At 35.0% G+C, this 24464-nt stretch overlaps 1 protein-coding gene across 7 annotated transcripts in view; it reads right to left on the bottom strand.

Annotated features, from left to right (window-relative positions):
- Window positions 1-24464, bottom strand: part of LOC121371466 (nesprin-1-like) — a 191958-nt gene that overhangs the window by 62504 nt on the left and 104990 nt on the right. For all 7 annotated transcript variants that reach the window (XM_041497379.1, XM_041497381.1, XM_041497385.1 and 4 more), the window contains 14 exons: window positions 22757-22877; window positions 21624-21829; window positions 20666-20808; window positions 19493-19679; window positions 18280-18585; window positions 16754-17080; window positions 15950-16273; window positions 14839-15051; window positions 14285-14401; window positions 13632-13814; window positions 12654-12797; window positions 6255-6400; window positions 5437-5614; window positions 4300-4608 (listed from right to left, as the gene is read on the bottom strand). In XM_041497379.1, coding sequence (XP_041353313.1) covers window positions 4300-4608; window positions 5437-5614; window positions 6255-6400; window positions 12654-12797; window positions 13632-13814; window positions 14285-14401; window positions 14839-15051; window positions 15950-16273; window positions 16754-17080; window positions 18280-18585; window positions 19493-19679; window positions 20666-20808; window positions 21624-21829; window positions 22757-22877 — 2904 coding nt within the window. The remainder of the gene's footprint in view (window positions 1-4299; window positions 4609-5436; window positions 5615-6254; window positions 6401-12653; window positions 12798-13631; window positions 13815-14284; window positions 14402-14838; window positions 15052-15949; window positions 16274-16753; window positions 17081-18279; window positions 18586-19492; window positions 19680-20665; window positions 20809-21623; window positions 21830-22756; window positions 22878-24464) is intronic.

The raw sequence follows: 24464 nt of genomic DNA, 5'->3' as shown, positions 1-24464 counted from the left end.
TGGTGATGATGGTGATATGAAATGAAAACCCCAAACTGGCCTTTATAAGCAACTGGCTGTTATACCCAGGTTAAACTACAAAGTTACATGCAGAAAGGAAATATCCAGAGTCCTTTACAAAGTATAAACAAGTGGTTGCTATAGAATATGTCATTTACCACAGGTTCAACTATACCTTCAAAATGCAATACATAAACAAAAATAGGGATTATATAGCCAAGACTAGCAAGCTCATATAAAAATACTGCATTATTATAGCTTCATTTTCCACAGTGTAGAATACAAAGTATGTTTTTGTATTAAACCTTAAATATATATAGAATAGCGGATCAACAATAAAGTTAATATGGTTCAGTTAATTATATTATAGACCTGTCTATACCGCAGTACTGCTCATGTTATTATTACCCTATGGAAAGCCTCTCAGATTCCATCTATGGTATATTACACTGTTCACAATGAGGTACTCAGTTCTTTTATTACTGGCAATGCCTGTATATCCAATCACAACGAGTCAACTCTTCTGAATCAACATGTAAAATAATACACTCAGGTGGACAGAAAAATCTCAAGCAAATTTAATATAAAAAAACTACTTGTACAATGCAAATGGAATAATCCAATGAAGTGTTATAATAATGATGTGTTTTTAAGTACAATAAAACCATACTTTTCAAGACCTAACATTATAGCAATTATACTGGAATGTAATAATCATATTATTATCTCAATACATACATAGATCTGAAAAGATATAATTGTAATTGAATTATGATATGCTTCAAGTACTCCATTCCTAACTGTAAATAGAGTAAATAGCAGCACTGATAGTGCTAAAGATAACAGTACAAATATATGAACATAGATCTAAAATGACTTTATAATAGAGGGAGGGGTTGGTTTGTTTAAGGTAAAGAATAAGTGTAGGAGAAATCAATACAATCAAAACAACAGAACTGTAGATCCAAAGATATACATGTACAAGACAGATTCAAGAGATATTTACACAAAACTGTGATATCATTACAAAATAATTGCAAATTATATAACTAAATCCTTCCACATGACAACCATCTCAAAGTAATAAAACACATGAACACAAACTATTAGTACAGATTTTCACAAAGATGTTTTATGAAATCGAGCTTGATTATTAAGTTTGATGCACTAAATAGCAGACCTGTTATATCTCAGGTGAATGCTCTACCCAAATCCTGCTCCTTGGGTCATGTGGGGTAGATGAGAAGGTCATGGGATAGAGATTTGAGAATTAAAATACAAAGAAAAACAGCTTACCAGCCTTGCCATCTGAAGATTACTGTTCTTACCAAAACTAATACAGATTGTTTTTAAATGAAAACAAGATCCTTCAGTTTGCTGTTTTGGGGTAATGCACTGTACATTAAGTTCTAGTGATGGATAACCTGTCAAAGAGTTCCTGTCATTTCAAAGAGCTCTATTGTTACTGTCAAGTCGGTGGAATGAAATATGCAGAATTAACCGATAATCAATGGTGTACCCTTCACACAAGGGTTTAATAAATTAGAAAATGTTAAACCAACTGCTGGTGTAATCCCCATGAAATTTATTATCAGCAAGACATCTAGATGATGATGATGATGATGATGATAAAATCAACCTCAGACAATTAATACAAAGTGAACACAAAGGATGCTTTCTATTATAAAAGAATGAACACACATTTAAGGAAAGATTGTTTTATTTTCCAGTTTATTCCACTTTCTGTTTCAAGTGATGACAAAAATAAGCATACATCAACCAGCTCATTTGTAACAGAAAAATCAACCTCCACTGAGAGGATTCGAACCACGGACTCTCAGTATGATATTACTACATACTCCCCCCTCAAGTGAAGCTACGTCCTGGAGCTGTAGGCCACAGGCAGTTGAACTGTTACGGGTCCTGACTGAGTTATAATTCTTGTATTAAGTACACACCCAGTCCCTACATCGGCTCGAAATGCAACAGAAAAATCAACTTCCACTGAGAGGATTCGAACCACGGACTCTCAGTACTAGAGTACAGTGCTCTACCAACTGAGCTAATAGGGAAATTCCCACTAGCTACTGCCAGTAGGAGCACTTTATACTACTACACATTAAATCTCAATAGATCATGAAAAGTCGAAAATATTTCATCAGTAAGACTGGCCTCAGTGGTGTTGTAGTTAAGCCATCAGACTAAAGGCTAGAAGGTACTGGGTTAACATACCAGCTCCCATCCAGGGCCAATTTTAATGACTCAATTTATTGAAGGCCACTACACCGACTCTCTCACTAACCACTAATCCACTATCCTGGACAGACAGCCAAGATATAATTAGCTGCTCCCAGGATAGCGTGTGTGAACATTAATTAGATATAGGCATGAAAGTAAGTTGAAATGAATGAATCATCAGTGAACACCAGTAGCATTTATTTAAGCTACATAAAAGCAGATGTGTCACAAAACCCATGAATTTAGTGTCAAAATATATTACCAATGTCCTCTGTAGTTTATGTGACTGTAAATTAAGAAACTATTAATTTCAGATCCTCTGTATTTTCCAAAGAGTTTGACCTTCCCTTTTTTCAATGTAACCTCAAACAGCTTCCATCATTACAAAAACCCCCAACAAAAACCCCAAGAGTATAGAATTTCTTTGATGTATGTAATTACGATGCTTACAAGTTAAACTAAATGAAGCTAATGATTCTCAGTTTCTCACAATGAATGATTTAATACAGTAGTTTGTGTCTCAAGGTTGTGATCATCTACATGTCCCACAGTCAAAACTAACATGTCCCACAGAGTCATAACTAACATGTCCCACAGTCATAACTAACATGTCCCACAGTCAGAACTAACATGTCCCACAGAGTCAGAACTAACATGTCCCACAGAGTCATAACTAACATGTCCCACAGAGTCAGAACTAACATGTCCCACAGAGTCAGAACTAACACACACAACATGAGCACTCCAGGGAAGACATATGTGACCGTGTCTATGAAAAAGGGTACAGATGAGAAAAAAATGCAAAATATTATTTGGGCATATTTTGACACACAGTGATTCCATGAGTGTGATGACAATACATCTTGGCTCAAAGATATAAGTGATGACTGGAATCTTGAATATGTTATTATAAGAGTTGTCTTACTTTTAAAAGTAAAAAGTAAAGTTTGTTTTATTTAACGATGCCACTAGAGCACACTGCCTTTTTATCTTATCATCAGCTATTGGACGTCAAACATATGGTTATTCTGACACTGTTTTTTTTTAGAGGAAACCCGCTATCGCCACATAGGCTACTCTTTTACGACAGGCAGCAAGGGATCTTTTATTTGCACTTCCCACAGGCCGGATAGCACAAACCATGGCCTTTGTTGAACCAGTTATGGATCACTGGTCGGTGCAAGTGGTTTACACCTACCTATTGAGCCTTGCGGAGCACTCACTCAGGGTTTGGAGTCGGAATCTGGATTTAAAATCCCATGCTTCGACTGGGATGCGAACCCAGTACCTACCAGCCTGTAGACCGATGGCCTAACCACGACGCCACCGAGGCCAGTCTACTTTTAAAAGAGTCACAGTGTAAAGAGGTTTATGGTAGTATTTCAGGCAATCATTATATAGCCAAACTATGAATTCATCATGGAAGATAATAAACAGACAATAATTGATAGAAAAACACTTTTCCTTTTGATGTTTTACATATTGATATTTTCAACAAACAGGTACCCAATATGTGCCATATTGAAATTTCACATATTAATTTCAACTGTTTACAGTGAATGACATTATGCCTCAATTCTACTCTTTTTGCAGATGCGCTCATACAGGCTGATTCTATATATACTTCACCTACAAAGACTCTTTGCCAGGTCAATAAAATCTGAACCACAAAACTGTAACACATGATCTCTGCCCCATTCCACAAAGCGATGTTAACTCTAAAATCACCTTAAGTGCACAACTACCTAAGGCACATTAGGTGATCTTAAAGCCAAGATTGCTTCATGGAACAGGATCCAGGGCTGTATCTTTGCACAATGGAGAGTTGAATGGGTATTTGGCAAAATAGTGGTTGATTCTATGAATCTATCTAGTGCCTTGCCTTAGGAGGACAGCCACTCCTAAGATCCTTTACTGGAAATTTCATCCCTCTTGCACTGCCACAAAGATAACTGCCATTCCCAGACTACTTTAGACAGTACCTTTCTTATAATAGATAGAGTCAATGAAATAACTATATGAAATTCCATTTATTTTCTACACTGCTCAGATTCTACATACCTGCTGTTTCTCCTGACTGTGAGGGATGCTGACGATGTGTTCCTGCAGACCAGCATCTGCCTGTGTGAGCCACGTTGTGACGGCCTGCAGTGTGGCCATGTACTGTCTGCGGTCCTCGTTGATGTAAGTCAGCTCCTCCTCCTTCACTCGGAGGATCATCAACACGTCCGCCTGCAGCTCCTTCATCCTCTCCAGCTCGATCTGCAGCTCCTGTGGGAGTTCTCTCCCCTGGGAACTGTATTTGGCTTCTTGTGTTTGAACCAGACGTCGCATCTGTTCCATTCGGACGGAAATGTCTTGCTCTAGCATCTGAAAGATATTTCATAATAGATTTTAAAAACTTTTCATGTTTAACAACATAAACCTATTCGAAATAACTAATATATTGAAACCTGTCTAAAATGGACCCTGAACAAACCAAAATCCTTTAAAAAACCGGCCACGTTTCAGTCCCAAATTTTCTAAATTAAAAAACATGACCCTCTAAACACCAGATCCTGTCTAAATCAGATACATATTAGGTCCCTGACATTATCCGGTTTAGACAGGTTTCATTGTAAAACTATTAAAACTATTTTTAATGATCCAACAAAATGAAAACAAACAGTTCTTTTTTTATGGTTTAAACTAGGCGCAATATATTATTACCAATTTGGTAAATTTGGTCAGAAAATCTGTCGCAAAATTCAAGTTTCAGCTAGCCAAGTGAAGTACAGTCAAACCTCTCAAAATCGCACTCTCTGTAAACTGAAATCCCCTCAAAACAGGACATTTTTCATAGTCCCTTTCTAAATATCTGTACGGAAAAGCACCTCTCTAAACCAGATACCTCTTAAAACCAGACTTTTTACTTGGTCCCAAGGGTGTCCGGTTTAGAGGAGTTTCACTGTATAATAAAATTAAGGCTCTTTAAATTTATTTATGTATTTGACTTCGAGTTACAATTTTCACAATTTTACAATAAAACATATTTGCCAAATCCAAACTTAATTTAAGTTTAGTGAATTAACAACAGCTTAAAACAAAATATTTTAAAGGTTTTTTTGTTATTTGCTGATTTAGTATAAATAAATTGTTTAAATGGAATCATTATAGACATTTATCAAGTCTTTAATTGTAAACGTTTGCCCAACTGACCTTATGTTTCTCTATCTGCTTGAGGTCTGTCTGGTCGTTGTCTGCTTTCAGGTTGTTCAGTTCCGTCCGACTCTCTGTGAGCCAGTTGATGCTCTGAGTGACTTCCTCCAGGAACGATCCGCGGTCATCAATCTCCTCCTGTAGAACTTGCTCCTGCTCCTTGACCTCATCACGGAATCTAGACAAATCAAATGACATAATTAGTGCTGAAGTAACAACTGAAGAGTTCATTTTTAAAATGTGATCTATCTATTTATATCATTTTGACAAAAACATCATTTTGTTTCAGTATGATGTGGTGTATAACACATGTAGCACAGTTTTAACATCCTATTCTATGAGCACAGATTGTGTTTTGACGGAAAGTATAATTGTTGTATTGTTGAGTTGTATTAACATCGGTACACCTTCAGTGCTAACTCTAAAATGGCATAGGTCATGTTTTGGAAAAGAATTCTTCAATTATATATTTGTACATCATTATAGTCTGAAGGAAGTTTAACAGATATATTAATACAAAACTATTTAGCATCAATAAAATGTAATCACCCAAGAAAACCCATTAAAAGGTTTTATCAATCTAATAACTGTTTTGAAGCTTGGTTTAAGAAATAATAGTCATTCTTTTTTTAATATTACTCATGGAAAGGATGCAACCTATAAACCACCAAAGTACTTACATAAAGTATGTCATAGTTCAAATATTTCGAAAAGAAAGTCAGGCCTATTAGAAAATTATTTCATAATTTTTTTTTAGACAGCATGTAAGATATTAAAACAGTTATAAATTCAGAATTTAAGACAAACATTGGCCTCACCTTTCAAATTTCTCCATTAACACCATGAACTGTTCCTGGGACTGAACCTTGGCCTCAGCTGTTGGCAAAGATCGCTGGAGGGTGAATGATGATTTCTTCATGATGTCCAGCTTGGAATCCACCAACTCCAAATCAGCTAAAACTTCCTGAAGCATGACGTTAGTTCATGTCAAATTTTAATATATAACTTTTTCATATACAAGGAATAAATGTGCCATTAAATCCAGTCAAAGATTCAGGTATTTTGAAATGGGATCAAAAGCATTTTTTTTAAATATTAAATTAATGGAATCACAAGAGCCAAAAGCAAGCAGACCCTTCTACTGGGTCCCAGTGGAATTCAATTCTGAAAATGGCTGTCAATATACAGTATATGTAATGTAATACATTTATTTTAAAAAGAAATTCTGAATTTCTTGCAAAACACATGGAAGCCAAAGGGAGACTCTGAGCCACCTGGATCTCTGGATATGTATTTGAAGTTCATCCAACTATACAATAAAGTATGTTAATTCTACAATATAATTTTAGTCAATGATGTGGTAATTCTGGTCTCTTACAAGACTTAAGTTTGAAAAATACCACTAAGTCACTATTTAGAACTAGTTACTCAGCATCTCATTTAGCGAGGTAAGTTTAACAGAGAAGATAAAAAACATATAGGATGGTTGTGATATTTTAGGAATAAACAAATGGACAAAAAAATCTGTTATTTTTCATACTTTAATCAAACCTGGTTACAAAAAGGCCATCCATGAAACTGACAAAAATTGTCCAAGAAATGGGTATCACAAAAATTACTCTGAGTAAGGCCATAATTCTGAAATTAATTTTGAAACAGGAATCCTTAATACAGAGCGACAAATACATTTCTATGCTAAAGGAAGATGAGCGATTTGCTCATTATAATCTGACTGTTTCTACAATGTGTGGCCTATTGGAAGATTTGGGGCCTAATTCATAAAGCTCTCTTAGGCTCTGCTAGACAGCAAAGCGTCATCTTTGCAAGTCTTTTTGCATTGCACTGCGATATCGCCAAGTTGTGAGAGTTTAATGAATTAGGTCCCTGGCCTTGTTTTTCTTCACATTAAAACTGTTATATAGTTCCATGATAGGTATAATTCTGTTACATGGTGATGTAAGAACTTACTTCAATCTGGTGTATAGTTCCATGATAGGTATAATTCTGTGACATGGTGATGTAAGAACTTACTTCAATCTGTTATATAGTTCCATGATAGGTATAATTCTGTGACATGGTGATGTAAGAACTTACTTCAATCTGTTATATAGTTCCATGATATGAATAATTCTGTGACATGGTGATGTAAGAACTTACTTCAATCTGTTATATAGTTCCATGATATGAATAATTCTGTGACATGGTGATGTAAGAACTTACTTCAATCTGTTATATAGTTCCATGATAGGTATAATTCTGTGACATGGTGATGTAAGAACTTACTTCAATCTGGTGTATAGTTCCATGATAGGTATAATTCTGTGACATGGTGATGTAAGAACTTACTTCAATCTGTTATATAGTTCCATGATAGGTATAATTCTGTGACATGGTGATGTAAGAACTTACTTCAATCTGTTATATAGTTCCATGATATGAATAATTCTGTGACATGGTGATGTAAGAACTTACTTCAATCTGTTATATAGTTCCATGATAGGTATAATTCTGTGACATGGTGATGTAAGAACTTACTTCAATCTGTTATATAGTTCCATGATAGGTATAATTCTGTGACATGGTGATGTAAGAACTTACTTCAATCTGTTATATAGTTCCATGATAGGTATAATTCTGTGACATGGTGATGTAAGAACTTACTTCAATCTGTTATATAGTTCCATGATAGGTATAATTCTGTGACATGGTGATGTAAGAACTTACTTCAATCTGGTGTATAGTTCCATGATAGGTATAATTCTGTGACATGGTGATGTAAGAACTTACTTCAATCTGTTATATAGTTCCATGATATGAATAATTCTGTGACATGGTGATGTAAGAACTTACTTCAATCTGTTATATAGTTCCATGATATGAATAATTCTGTGACATGGTGATGTAAGAACTTACTTCAATCTGTTATATAGTTCCATGATAGGTATAATTCTGTGACATGGTGATGTAAGAACTTACTTCAATCTGTTATATAGTTCCATGATAGGTATAATTCTGTGACATGGTGATGTAAGAACTTACTTCAATCTGTTATATAGTTCCATGATATGAATAATTCTGTGACATGGTGATGTAAGAACTTACTTCAATCTGTTATATAGTTCCATGATAGGTATAATTCTGTGACATGGTGATGTAAGAACTTACTTCAATCTGTTATATAGTTCCATGATAGGTATAATTCTGTGACATGGTGATGTAAGAACTTACTTCAATCTGTTATATAGTTCCATGATAGGTATAATTCTGTGACATGGTGATGTAAGAACTTACTTCAATCTGTTATATAGTTCCATGATAGGTATAATTCTGTGACATGGTGATGTAAGAACTTACTTCAATCTGTTATATAGTTCCATGATAGGTATAATTCTGTGACATGGTGATGTAAGAACTTACTTCAATCTGTTATATAGTTCCATGATAGGTATAATTCTGTGACATGGTGATGTAAGAACTTACTTCAATCTGTTATATAGTTCCATGATAGGTATAATTCTGTGACATGGTGATGTAAGAACTTACTTCAATCTGTTATATAGTTCCATGATAGGTATAATTCTGTGACATGGTGATGTAAGAACTTACTTCAATCTGTTATATAGTTCCATGATAGGTATAATTCTGTGACATGGTGATGTAAGAACTTACTTCAATCTGTTATATAGTTCCATGATAGGTATAATTCTGTGACATGGTGATGTAAGAACTTACTTCAATCTGTTATATAGTTCCATGATATGTATAATTCTGTGACATGGTGATGTAAGAACTTACTTCAATCTGTTATATAGTTCCATGATATGAATAATTCTGTGACATGGTGATGTAAGAACTTACTTCAATCTGTTATATAGTTCCATGATATGTATAATTCTGTGACATGGTGATGTAAGAACTTACTTCAATCTGTTATATAGTTCCATGATAGGTATAATTCTGTGACATGGTGATGTAAGAACTTACTTCAATCTGTTATATAGTTCCATGATAGGTATAATTCTGTGACATGGTGATGTAAGAACTTACTTCAATCTGTTATATAGTTCCATGATAGGTATAATTCTGTGACATGGTGATGTAAGAACTTACTTCAATCTGTTATATAGTTCCATGATAGGTATAATTCTGTGACATGGTGATGTAAGAACTTACTTCAATCTGTTATATAGTTCCATGATAGGTATAATTCTGTGACATGGTGATGTAAGAACTTACTTCAATCTGTTATATAGTTCCATGATATGTATAATTCTGTGACATGGTGATGTAAGAACTTACTTCAATCTGTTATATAGTTCCATGATAGGTATAATTCTGTGACATGGTGATGTAAGAACTTACTTCAATCTGTTATATAGTTCCATGATAGGTATAATTCTGTGACATGGTGATGTAAGAACTATAATGATAGGTATAATTCTGTGACATGGTGATGTAAGAACTTACTTCAATCTGTTATATAGTTCCATGATAGGTATAATTCTGTGACATGGTGATGTAAGAACTTACTTCAATCTGTTATATAGTTCCATGATAGGTATAATTCTGTGACATGGTGATGTAAGAACTTACTTCAATCTGTTATATAGTTCCATGATAGGTATAATTCTGTGACATGGTGATGTAAGAACTTACTTCAATCTGTTATATAGTTCCATGATAGGTATAATTCTGTGACATGGTGATGTAAGAACTTACTTCAATCTGTTATATAGTTCCATGATAGGTATAATTCTGTGACATGGTGATGTAAGAACTTACTTCAATCTGTTATATAGTTCCATGATAGGTATAATTCTGTGACATGGTGATGTAAGAACTTACTTCAATCTGTTATATAGTTCCATGATAGGTATAATTCTGTGACATGGTGATGTAAGAACTTACTTCAATCTGTTATATAGTTCCATGATAGGTATAATTCTGTGACATGGTGATGTAAGAACTTACTTCAATCTGTTATATAGTTCCATGATAGGTATAATTCTGTGACATGGTGATGTAAGAACTTACTTCAATCTGTTATATAGTTCCATGATAGGTATAATTCTGTGACATGGTGATGTAAGAACTTACTTCAATCTGTTATATAGTTCCATGATATGAATAATTCTGTGACATGGTGATGTAAGAACTTACTTCAATCTGTTATATTCCATGATATGAATAATTCTGTGAGTTCCATGATCTGTTATATAGTTCCATGATATGATAATCTGTGACATGGTGATGTAAGAACTTACTTCAATCTGTTATATAGTTCCATGATAGGTATAATTCTGTGACATGGTGATGTAAGAACTTACTTCAATCTGTTATATAGTTCCATGATAGGTATAATTCTGTGACATGGTGATGTAAGAACTTACTTCAATCTGTTATATAGTTCCATGATAGGTATAATTCTGTGACATGGTGATGTAAGAACTTACTTCAATCTGTTATATAGTTCCATGATAGGTATAATTCTGTGACATGGTGATGTAAGAACTTACTTCAATCTGTTATATAGTTCCATGATAGGTATAATTCTGTGACATGGTGATGTAAGAACTTACTTCAATCTGTTATATAGTTCCATGATATGAATAATTCTGTGACATGGTGATGTAAGAACTTACTTCAATCTGTTATATAGTTCCATGATATGTATAATTCTGTGACATGGTGATGTAAGAACTTACTTCAATCTGTTATATAGTTCCATGATAGGTATAATTCTGTGACATGGTGATGTAAGAACTTACTTCAATCTGTTATATAGTTCCATGATAGGTATAATTCTGTGACATGGTGATGTAAGAACTTACTTCAATCTGTTATATAGTTCCATGATATGAATAATTCTGTGACATGGTGATGTAAGAACTTACTTCAATCTGTTATATAGTTCCATGATAGGTATAATTCTGTGACATGGTGATGTAAGAACTTACTTCAATCTGTTATATAGTTCCATGATAGGTATAATTCTGTGACATGGTGATGTAAGAACTTACTTCAATCTGTTATATAGTTCCATGATAGGTATAATTCTGTGACATGGTGATGTAAGAACTTACTTCAATCTGGTGTATAGTTCCATGATATGAATAATTCTGTGACATGGTGATGTAAGAACTTACTTCAATCTGGTGTATAGTTCCATGATATGAATAATTCTGTGACATGGTGATGTAAGAACTTACTTCAATCTGGTGTATAGTTCCATGATATGAATAATTCTGTGACATGGTGATGTAAGAACTTACTTCAATCTGTTATATAGTTCCATGATATGAATAATTCTGTGACATGGTGATGTAAGAACTTACTTCAATCTGTTATATAGTTCCATGATATGAATAATTCTGTGACATGGTGATGTAAGAACTTACTTCAATCTGTTATATAGTTCCATGATAGGTATAATTCTGTGACATGGTGATGTAAGAACTTACTTCAATCTGTTATATAGTTCCATGATAGGTATAATTCTGTGACATGGTGATGTAAGAACTTACTTCAATCTGGTATATAGTTCCATGATAGGTATAATTCTGTGACATGGTGATGTAAGAACTTACTTCAATCTGTTATATAGTTCCATGATATGAATAATTCTGTGACATGGTGATGTAAGAACTTACTTCAATCTGTTATATAGTTCCATGATAGGTATAATTCTGTGACATGGTGATGTAAGAACTTACTTCAATCTGTTATATAGTTCCATGATAGGTATAATTCTGTGACATGGTGATGTAAGAACTTACTTCAATCTGTTATATAGTTCCATGATAGGTATAATTCTGTGACATGGTGATGTAAGAACTTACTTCAATCTGTTATATAGTTCCATGATATGAATAATTCTGTGACATGGTGATGTAAGAACTTACTTCAATCTGTTATATAGTTCCATGATAGGTATAATTCTGTGACATGGTGATGTAAGAACTTACTTCAATCTGTTATATAGTTCCATGATAGGTATAATTCTGTGACATGGTGATGTAAGAACTTACTTCAATCTGTTATATAGTTCCATGATAGGTATAATTCTGTGACATGGTGATGTAAGAACTTACTTCAATCTGTTATATAGTTCCATGATAGGTATAATTCTGTGACATGGTGATGTAAGAACTTACTTCAATCTGTTATATAGTTCCATGATATGAATAATTCTGTGACATGGTGATGTAAGAACTTACTTCAATCTGGTGTATCTGTGTAACGAGCTGTGCACTGTCGACAGTCTGTAGGTTGACCACCTCCAGTTTGTCCTGGCTCAGTCGCAGCACTTCTCCCGCTGACTGTAGCATGGAGTTGAAGTCTTGCCACTGCCCTCCCATGTCCTGCAAGCAGAATACGAAAAAATCAAAATAACACAGATTATAAAGTCTTTATGTGTGTACATTATTTGTAGATTAACACTTTGAAATGATTGTTTACTATGTACTATGTAAGGTAGTGAATTCAGGGCCACAACCCTGACACTATCATAACATATTTCCGAGGCAATAAACTATTTATTTATAAAAAAGAGTTTTTATGTCAAAAGCATTGATTACAGAACAACAATGTCATAAGTTAAAATACCAGTCTTTTGTCTATATATCACAGACTTCTTTATGAGCAAAATAAATCTGAACGACACAACTGTTATCAAGACTGTATCTCTGCACATTGCAGAATTCAATGGGCATGTCTATCACTGCCAACTAAGATTATAAAGACTATATAATGATATAATTGTATGATAATTGGAAAATTATTATACCAGTAATTAGGCAATGCTAAAACAAAAATAACATAACTGTCAAAAGATAAAATCAATGTCTTCAACCACTAGAAGGTGAAACAAAATAATTACATCATCAACATACAATCTAATTTTAGTCTATAAACAAATCTGATATAGTAATATATAGAATGCATCCTTCTCTTTATCCAATGCATACAAATTATTATATGAAGAAATAGATATATATTAAAATATTTAATAAACAGTGAATAAGACAGATATAACCTTTTTCCCTTAGGTACAACAATATTTTGTGTCCTTAGAGATGATGAAAAAAAAGTTTAACAATTTTTATATCTACATACTTTTCCAGCCTTATATCATTGTACAATTGCTATAATATTAACTGATGAAAAACGGTATATGGTCAACCTTGACCTCTTACCTCTAGAGTTGTCTGCCTTGTCTCACACTCGTTTGTGAGGGAGTCCCAGCGGTTGTTAATAGATGTCATTAATTTGTCTATCACTGACCGACTGTTGGAAGAAGCCACTCTGTCCAGTGACCTCGCTCGCTCATTCTGTTCATCAACAGAAGGTCGATTGGCCTCCAGTTTACCACAGAATTCCTACAACAAAATTAAAGACAGATTACAAAACAAATAGCAATGCAAGGAAATTAACATTCAAAGGTTAATTACGTAACACATTACTAAATGTTGACAAATCAAATATAAAACAATTATAAACTTGAAAAAGCGAAAATAACTGGATTTTTAAACAATAACTGGATAAATTTCTATTAAAATTCTCTTCTCTTCCCCATCCACTATATTTTACAGATTAACTTCATACCCTTGGCTACTAAAAAGTCAGGGACTTTATCCTGGACTGTTTATAGGCATAACCTAAATACAATTACATGGACTCAGTCATTATAGGTATTTTACCTATGGTGAGACTGTCTATATATTGTAGTATCATTAAATACAGACACAATGGATGCACCAAAAGACATGGCGAATTGACAGACATATACACTGATGGATGGATGGATATATTAATGGATAGATACATGGATGATTAAATAAACACAAACCTTTGTCAGTTGAAAAGCTTGTTGTATTTCTGCTGGACTGGTCAGTGGTCCCTTCTCCAGCTCGGTCCACTCTTCTTCAAGACACTGTAGAATACCATTCAGTTCTTCATGAGACTCCTGAAATCAGAAAGTAAGTGAAACTGATTTGTTCAACATTTCTGTGTCTCCATGCATACATGTGTGTGTACCTGTATATATGTTAAGAGAAGGACTGGAAAGTAGTGTGAATCTCAGAGTCACTGGAGACGGGGTTCAGAAAAAACAAATAGCTGAACAGACAAACCACTTATGAGCACACATGATAAATACTTTTTCTTGCATTAAAAAGGTTTCAGATGAATAGATTGAAGTCAACTGCGAAGTGAGTGTGGGTCCAAATTTTGTGCATGTGGAAATCCTAGTCCAGCCACAATTGTAGCATGGGTTTGAAGTGATAATCAAATTACAACGGAAATGTAGAGAAAAATACAGCATAAGTCTCTCCTGCAAATTCAGAAGAAAGGACTCAGCTGCTAAAGAGTTTTGACCCATGGTGAGACAGACTTAACTCGTACCAGAAACTCTCTCCACTCTGACGTCTTCTCCTCGAGCTGCTCCTGTTTTTTCTGCGATGCGGTCTGAACAGCAGCCAGTTTGTTGCTGACCTTGTGTAGAGACTGCTGCAGAGTTTCCTTGTCGTTGGGGTCAAGGGTGAGCAGGAGACGCTCGGACAGCTCCATCACCTGGTCCATCTCATCCTGACACAGGCTTGCCTCGGAGAAATAGTCCTGTGAGGGGTGGGGAAATATGTAAAAGAGTTTAATCATATTATGTACAGGAAAACACACATTCTGAGAGGACTGCTAAAGTAATATATGTCCAAGTTCAAGGGACACAACCCTGTGAAAAATGGGTAGATCACCATGAAAGTTTTATCATTTAACGACACATCACCACATTTTATTTACGGTTATATGGCGTTGGACCCATGAAGTTAACTGTATATGATAAAGCTATATACAAAATTCCATCTTAATAGCTTCAGGCATTGCAAAATAAAAGTCTGAAAAACTAATTTTCATATCTCCTAAGTCAAGGGCCATAACTCTGTGGAAAATGAGTAAATTGCCATGAAAGTCAAACTTGATCTGTAACAGAACATGAAAAAGCCTGTTGGACTGGTAGGGGACTAATTAGCACTAAAGTTAATCACAAAGTGTTTCAGGAACATTTTGTGGAGCATTTTGTTATAAAAGAAGAATAGTAGAATGAATGTTTAAAGATGCCTAGCATGAAAAACAAACAATATAAAGCTTCAATAATGAATAAAAACACAGTGCAAAGACAAGTACCGAGTTCATTCTTGAAGATTTGTAATGCAATAAACACTTTTTTTAAGCATTGATAGTTGTGTGGTATAAGTATGGCTTTGACTGAAATTCGCAGCAAAACCTAACTGATAACAGTCATTGAATAAGATCACAGAGACGACCACATAGAATCAAATACAGTGAAACTCCTCTAAACCGGACACCCTCGGGACCAAGTAAAATGTCTAGTTTTAAGAGGTATCCAGTTTAGAGAGGTTATCTTCTGTACAAATATTTAATTCCGGTTTATAGAGGGTCTGGTTTTGAGAGGTTTCACTGTACATGGACCTGTTGATTTATTATGACAATATCTTACAGTGTATTCACTGAGTGTCTGGTCAAGTGTGTCATAATCGAGACCATCATATCCCGAGTCAAGTAACTCCTCCGCCCCTTTCAGCCATGAGGTCACTTGATGGATGGAGTTCTCATACAACTCTCGATCAGCCTGGGCCTCCACCAGATACTGCTCCTTCTTCTGAGTCGCCTCCCTTATCGACTCCTCCAGTGTTTCTATTTGTACGAGTTTGGCAGACACCTCTGGAGGAATAGGTTCCTGCAGTTTCTGGTAGTGTTCAACTTCAAACTGAGCTTTCGTTTTAACAGAGTTTAAGCTATCCAATGCTTGCTGCGTCATATCCTAAATAAAAAAAATTAAAAATCATTTTAAAACTTAGAACATTTTGCATTTATTTGCACACCAAACAAGTTTATTTTATTAAATATTTCTATGCTGTCTTCAAAACATACAGAATATAACAGTAGTATAGCCATATGATTACACTTAAAATAATAATAATTACAGTATTTGATACATAAGTAGCCATTTTACTCTAATTTAAAGATTTCGATAACAGTCATTAGCAATATCAGTCAGGCCTCAGAGACATACAGACTGGTGTAACCCATGTGTCGGTTATGAAATGAAAAAAAAAAAAATCCCCTTCTGTACATGTAAATGAAATTCTTAATTTAATGCGTGAACAAAATATTGGTAATGCAAAATTAGATTTGCATGAGTGATGCGTGAACAGAATTATCATTATCTCAATTTTGTGAGGTCTGTTGGCAATAATCTTAATTTATTCATATTTTGAAATATCTTGTAGCTACAATGTACCTGATGTCGTATAAGGACGGGTTTCACTTTGGTGGAGTCCAAGTCGAGAGTTTCACATGAAGCTAAAGCATTCTCCTTCTGCTCCAGCCACGAAAGCGTCTGCTCCACAGACGAGTCGAAGTCTTCTCGTTCTTGTTGAATCTTCTTGCAGTTTTCACTCTTCTCTGTAGCTGTCTTGGTCAGCTCGTCGACCTTTGACCTCAGTTTTTTTAGTCGGTCTGCGATGGCGGCAGCATCATGTTCTGTTCCCTCCTTACCAATCTGCTGAGCTCGGTCTTCGGTTACAAACAGTCCATGTTCTAGGTCTTCAAGCTTTCCCAGAACAGTCTGTTAAAAAACATAACTTGTGAAATCGGTATGTCTCATATACAATTTATTACCTGCTTACAACATGGTTCAGAGAAAATTTAAATTTAATTAATTTTTTAAATTTTATCACATGCACTGCGATGAACATATGAAGAGTTTTATCGCAAAATGCAATAAACGCCACTATACACACCCAATCCTAAAAATGTTTTATTCCAAACCACCATAAACACTACGCCAGTTTCTCTGCAATCTGCTATATATCCTCATATTGCTGAAAACTGAATTTGAACTTGTGTTTGTTTGTCTACGTGTGAACAGTGTCTGAGTGGAGTTCACACAACTGTTTTTAATATGACGTTTATTGCATTTTGTGATGAAACTCTTCATATATAAGGGCAACGATAAACCTAGTTTCCTTGATGCAGAATTTATACTTTGTGAGAAATGGAGTTAAACGTGAAACTTTAACACATTGAGCTGGTGTCACCGCAAACGCAAAGTAATACCTACATGTATTTCTCACCTTTTTACTTCATAAAGGTGATATAACAAGGCAACGTAAGGTAAAAGATTTAATGGGCTAATCAGAACAAGCTATTGCTGTTAATGGGTCATTTATTTACCAGCCAACAAGACTAGATAAGATATAGTTAAAGTGTGTGACTTGAAACTACATGTACATTTGTGCTAATCACATTGATGTCATATTACCGATGGAGGTGATTTTACAGCAGTGATTTACTAAATATTAAATTAAAATCTTATTATAGAAGTGTGACAGGATAAATTGAATTTGCTACTCATCTTTTTTAATATATAAAATATCAAACTCATCTAGTTAATCAGTATTTGTTTTGGCAGAGCATCAACAAATACTGATTAACATAAACTCTGTTGATATTTTCCATATTAAAAATGTCTTGCACAGTCAGTCTGGGATCGATCCCTGTTGGTGGACTCATTGAGTTATTTCTTGTTCCAGCCATTGCAACACAACTGGTATATCAAAGGCCGTGGTATCTGCTATCCTGTCTGTGGGATGGTGCATATAAAAAATCCCTTGTTACTAATGGAAAAATGTAGCTGGTTTCCTCTCTGAGACTATATGTCAAATGACCAAATGTTTTGATATTCAATAGCCAATGATTAATAAATCAATGTGCTCTAGTGGTGTAGTTGAATAAAAAACCTTTAAACTTTATGTTCATACGCACCGTGTATTTCTCAATGCGGGCCGGTATGGACACCCCGAGATCCGTGACAGACTCGATCTGATTTTCACAGTCCAGCACGGTATTCTCCATCTCCTCCAGCTGGGTGTGGAACTGTTGCCGGGCAACCACCGCCAGACGGCATCGGTTCAGTTGCTGAGTCACCTGGTCTATCAGCAGTTCGTACTGTGATGTCAGGTGGAGAATTTCATCGGCACTGCTCACGTGACCTGCTGATCTCAAAGGCTCAACGGACTGGTTCAGTGATGCTACAGTAGACTGGTATTCAGCTATCTTCTCTTCTATTGCCTGAATAATACATTTTTATATAATTTTAGTATCATATTATGAGATAGTTGTGTTATAATTCCTTATAATTAAAAAGACACAAACAAAAATGAACATGGATAAAAGAAATGTGGAAAACATTTCAGGATTTTAAAATTTATTGTCTATTTATTTATCAAAGAGCAAAGACAAGAAAAGTCTTTGTGAAACACTGACATGTAGAATTCCAGCAAAATCCAGAGATTTTACATCTCCAAAAGAACAACTGCTGCCAAACTGACCTACTGTGTTGCATTATATAGCTAGTTAATATGAAATGAAGATTTGATAGATGGAAGCCTAACTTATTCATCACATACATGTACTTGAAAAATAAGGAATAATTTCACAGCTTTTTAACAGAATTATTCAGTGTTTTCAAGTACAAATACTGGGTCATTCCCAATACAAATACAACATTGATCTCAGAGGAAGATGTTTACCATGAGTTTCACTGTTACAATAATGGTATATATTATATTCATGGATGCAATACATCAATATTTTGCTATTACAGAAGTATCTCTTATCTTGCTAACACACGTTCAACATAACTGATAGTAATTGCACTTATGATCATCGATACAATACACTAATGTCCAGGTGCAGAATGGTTGGCATAGTTGCAATATCTTATTATTAAGAAAGTACCTTGTTATCTTACTAGTACATGTTCAGCATTACTAACAGTAATGGCAATTATATTCATGGACACAATACACTAATATCCAGAGATGCAGAATGGTTGGCATCTCTGCCATGTCTTGTTATTAACAAAGTATGTCGTATATTGCTAGTACATATAACAGCAATTATATTCATTATACAACAACATCCATAGATGCAGAATGGCTGACATATCTACAATATATTATTATTACGAAAGTACCTCATATCTTGCCACTACGTGTTCAGCATCACTGACACTTGGTCCGATGGAGACACTGGCTTCTCGCAGCTGATCCTGAGTGTCCGTCAGCCAGCGTGCGGTTTCCTCGATACTCGACTGAGTCTGGGACTGTATCTTCAGAGTGGTTTCCAACACTGTCAGTCTGTCAGACACCTGGCTAGATGCTCTGATTGAAAGGAGGAATGTAAGATATAGAACAAAAATAAAATATGAACAAGAATAACCTATGGTACCAAAATACTGTGTGATCAAATGAAAGAAAGAAAGAAATATTTTATTTAACAATGCACTTAATGCATTTCCTCTATTGTTATATGGTGTCAGACATTGACTAAGGACCACACAGATAACGAGAGGCAACATGCTGTTGCCACTTCATGGGCTACTTGCTTTGATTAGCAGCATCCCACATACAGGACAGTGTACACTACAGCCGCTGTGGAGCACTGACAATGGGCCCAATGATAAAAATGGATCCTAGACCAAATGTGCTATGTCCCACCCACTGTATGATTAAAGATGTCTGACAGCTTTAACTTGTGACTGTGAAGTCCTACATCTGAAAGGAATTTGTAACTGGTTATATGAATTTGTCACTATTAATTATGGGAGTTATCTACAGGCGGTACTAACTACAGCAAAAAATACAAAAACTTTGTAAAATTATGTTGCAAACATCTTTGAAATCTTGAAATATGTATAACATATTCAGTGCTGATAATAGATGCATCCATAGATGTTTATATTAATGCATATTAAAAACAAGGATCATCAATCTAGGGATTTTAGTTTGTGAGAAATGGAGCTAAATGTTAAGCTAAATACAGAAGTATTTTAACAAAAAATATGTGATTAATTACTTTTTAATTATTTTCACATGCAGAATGATGAACATCCAAAGGTGCAACTATAAACCAAGTTTCAGGGATCTAGAACATATAGTTTGTGAGAAATGGATCTACACGTGAACCTATAAACTTGTTTTTTAAATTGACGCCGTTGCTGCCCCCATCAGATACATAATACCTATATCTCACCTTTCTAACTTCATAAAGGCAAGACAATAATATAGAATATTGACTCCAGCATGAAAAGTTTAAAGATGGTTTTCTACAACAGAGATAGACTGCTGGTATTAAAAGACATAGATACCTCTGGTGTTTGTCTCTCAGTGCATCTAACTGCTGCTCCAGTACCGGCAGATCTGTGTCATACAGCTCCGGTTTGAACCCCTCGCCCAGCTGGATTGTCTGAGACACCAGTGAGTCAAACATGTGGCTGCTGTTATCCAAATTCTGAGAAATAGAACAACAATGCACTAAGAATATTATTTTGCATACAGAATGTTAATGGAATTAAGTACTGCAAAACCTTAATACCTATTCTGTTAAGTTGAAGACTATCTGGTTAAAAATTAAAATTGTAACAATTTGACAACATATATCACATAAAAATTAACGTAAGTGATATCCAAAAACAACTGTGAGCAATCTGGCCCGGATTGGGCCCCTGGCTTCCCAGGGACCGAACCCTGGGACAGACATGCTCAAAACCTTCGTAGTATATGAGCATGCTAAAGTATACCGCACCACACTGTGAGCAAAACTGAGATTAGTGGAAGATGCTTTGTCTGATAAATATTCCACTTGAATTAACAGATCCACATATTGTAGGGTTGACAGCCAATACACTGATTAAACAGGCTACTGTTCAACTATCTTTGCAAACAAACTACTAAAGATTAGACATTATTAAATGCACTTTCCAACACACAAAATAGGATCATTTATCAACTATTTTGTATATCATTGGTTTAAATGGGAGATAACCAATCAGTTTAACATGTTATACAGATAGTCTACCATAGAGTTTGCTCCCTTTTCTTTACACCATAAAAATGGAATACACATTTTAAAATCTTGTACTGATATCATTACCATTAATGAACAAAAGTTATAGAACTAAAATGGAAATGATGTTTCTGAATTTATTTCATTGATAACAGAAGGGTTCATTATTTCATATTTTTGAAAAAGGTGACAAAATAATATATTATTAAGGACATGGAACACTGATGGTGAAGAAGCTCAAATTTGAAAAAAAAACTTACCTTGTACTGTTCAACTTGTTCTTGTAATATTTCTATTGCACAATCTAGAGTTAACTCCCCTGAACATTTGATGTCTGTCTCCATACACCATCGGTCTATTTTCTGCGAATCTGTTTCAAACTGTTTTCTTGCTGCGGAACAGTCACGCAAGTGATCATACTGATACTTAAGTCTCTGGAGAAGATTCTCATATCTTCGGGAGATATCTACAGTGATAATAAAATCTAATTGTTACACCTGAATGTCAAAAATGAAGTAAACAATGTAAATAAATAGCAAATCAGTCTGAGCAGCTTTGTCTGGACCTTTGCATTAATACCTTATTAACATTCTAAATATAGCTCTTATTGATTTGGCATTTGCACTGCAGATACAGTGAAACCCCTCTAAAACCGGACACCCTCAGGACCAAGTAAACTGTCCGATATAAGAGGTATTCGGTTTTGAGAGGTTAAGTTCTGTATCGATTTTTAAAAAAGGACCGTTAAAAATGTCCAGTTTTGGGGGAATTCCGGTTTACAGAGGGTCCATTTTTTGAGAGGTTTCACTGTACAAACAATCTTACATGTAAGGTCTCCATTAGTACTCGAGCATGGGCCGAGTCTAGCAAGACTTGAGTCCGTCCACAGGACTTGGGTACCCGTACAAGGTGCAATACAATTATCTACTATAATACAATGGACAATGTAGGACAATAATTTTATCAGTAGACAATCAACGATATAAGTTACACAATAATTATATGATCATGCGCTAGTTTCTCTTTTTAAACTGGCCGTCCATCAGTCACAACACTGAACATATCAACCGGTTCCTAAATGCAACACAATGGCATGATTTGGCATCCATGTTCAGTGCTGGAATTAAGATGCATAATACTATTTAACTTTATTGCTTAATCTCATCATCATGTTGTGTAAATGTCGGGTACTCGGGTCCGGGTCGAGTTTGACCCTCGAGTACTCGAGTCCCATATTTTGGACTTGTGGAGGCCCTACTTACATGATATTATCAAACCATCTATTTGCCATTGTCAAGATAATAATTTGCTGTGTGTGTGTGTGTATTTTGCTTTGTATTTTTTAACTTGCAAAATATTCTCTCAAAAAACTACTTTTTAAAAATCATCTCACCATCCAGCTTATGATCCAACTCTGCAGCAGTTTCCTCACTACATTCAGTTTTCAAACTGTCTGCCTTGTCTTTGATTGGCTCCAGATGGGTCATGTGACTTTGTACTTCCTTTGACAAGTTCTGCAAATTAAAGTAAATAGACATATTATAATCATAATTATGTTTTATTACTGCTGGGATATTTGCATTCTGCAAGCAAAAAATTTGATAATTTTTGTTTTTTAAAGTAATGATTGATAGCATGACATAATGTCAGTAATAAATTTTTAAATTTAATTTGAAAACAGTTGATTTAAGATATAACCCTTTTACCACTAGGTTTATTTAATGTACTATTCATTCACTGATATTATTTTGTCGCAAGGAGTGGCAGTTCCAATCATCTGAAAATTGTGAGAATGAAAGTTTTATTCGTGAATTGCTCATGCAAGCCTAGTTTGGCGTAACCCAATTTTCATTTGTGCATTAAATTTAGGACATCATTTACTTGGTTATGATGGGTTACATAAAAACAAAATGGGTTACTTCAACTTGCTTTGTGTAAACCATAACTGATTTACCCAAATTTTTTTCAATTTTCAGAGGATTACACTTCTCCAACAGATGTAGTACCTGTCAGTGATTCATGAGAGCAATCACTGGATTGTTCAAACAGATGTAGTACCTGTCAGTGATTCATGAGAGCAATCACTGGATTGTTCAAACAGATGTAGTACCTGTCAGTGATTGATGAGAGCAATCACTGGATTGTTCAAACAGATGTAGTACCTGTCAGTGATTGATGAGAGCAATCACTGGATTGTTCAAACAGATGTAGTACCTGTCAGTGATTGATGAGAGCAATCACTGGATTGTTCAAACAGATGTAGTACCTGTCAGTGACTGATGAGAGCAATCACTGGATTGTTCAAACAGATGTAGTACCTGTCAGTGATTCATGAGAGCAAACACTGGATTGTTCAAACAGATGTAGTACCTGTCAGTGATTCATGAGAGCAATCACTGGATTGTTCAAACAGATGTAGTACCTGTCAGTGATTCATGAGAGCAATCACTGGATTGTTCAAACAGATGTAGTACCTGTCAGTGATTGATGAGAGCAAACACTGGATTGTTCAAACAGATGTAGTACTGTCAGTGATTCATGAGAGCAATCACTGGATTGTTCAAACAGATGTAGTACCTGTCAGTGATTCATGAGAGCAATCACTGGATTGTTCAAACAGATGTAGTACCTGTCAGTGATTGATGAGAGCAAACATTGGATTGTTCAAACAGATGTAGTACCTGTCAGTGATTGATGAGAGCAAACACTGGATTGTTCAAACAGATGTAGTACTGTCAGTGATTGATGAGAGCAATCACTGGATTGTTCAAACAGATGTAGTACTGTCAGTGATTGATGAGAGCAATCACTGGATTGTTCAAACAGATGTAGTACCTGTCAGTGATTGATGAGAGCAAACACTGGATTGTTCAAACAGATGTAGTACCTGTCAGTGATTCATGAGAGCAATCACTGGATTGTTCAAACAGATGTAGTACCTGTCAGTGATTCATGAGAGCAATCACTGGATTGTTCAAACAGATGTAGTACCTGTCAGTGATTCATGAGAGCAATCACTGGATTGTTCAAACAGATGTAGTACTGTCAGTGATTGATGAGAGCAAACACTGGATTGTTCAAACAGATGTAGTACCTGTCAG

This window comes from Gigantopelta aegis, chromosome 4 (genome assembly GCF_016097555.1).
Source record: "Gigantopelta aegis isolate Gae_Host chromosome 4, Gae_host_genome, whole genome shotgun sequence".
NCBI lineage: Eukaryota > Metazoa > Mollusca > Gastropoda > Neomphalida > Peltospiridae > Gigantopelta > Gigantopelta aegis.
The sequence above is the reverse complement of the archived record's forward strand: the minus strand, read 5'-3'. Positions and strand labels throughout refer to the sequence as shown.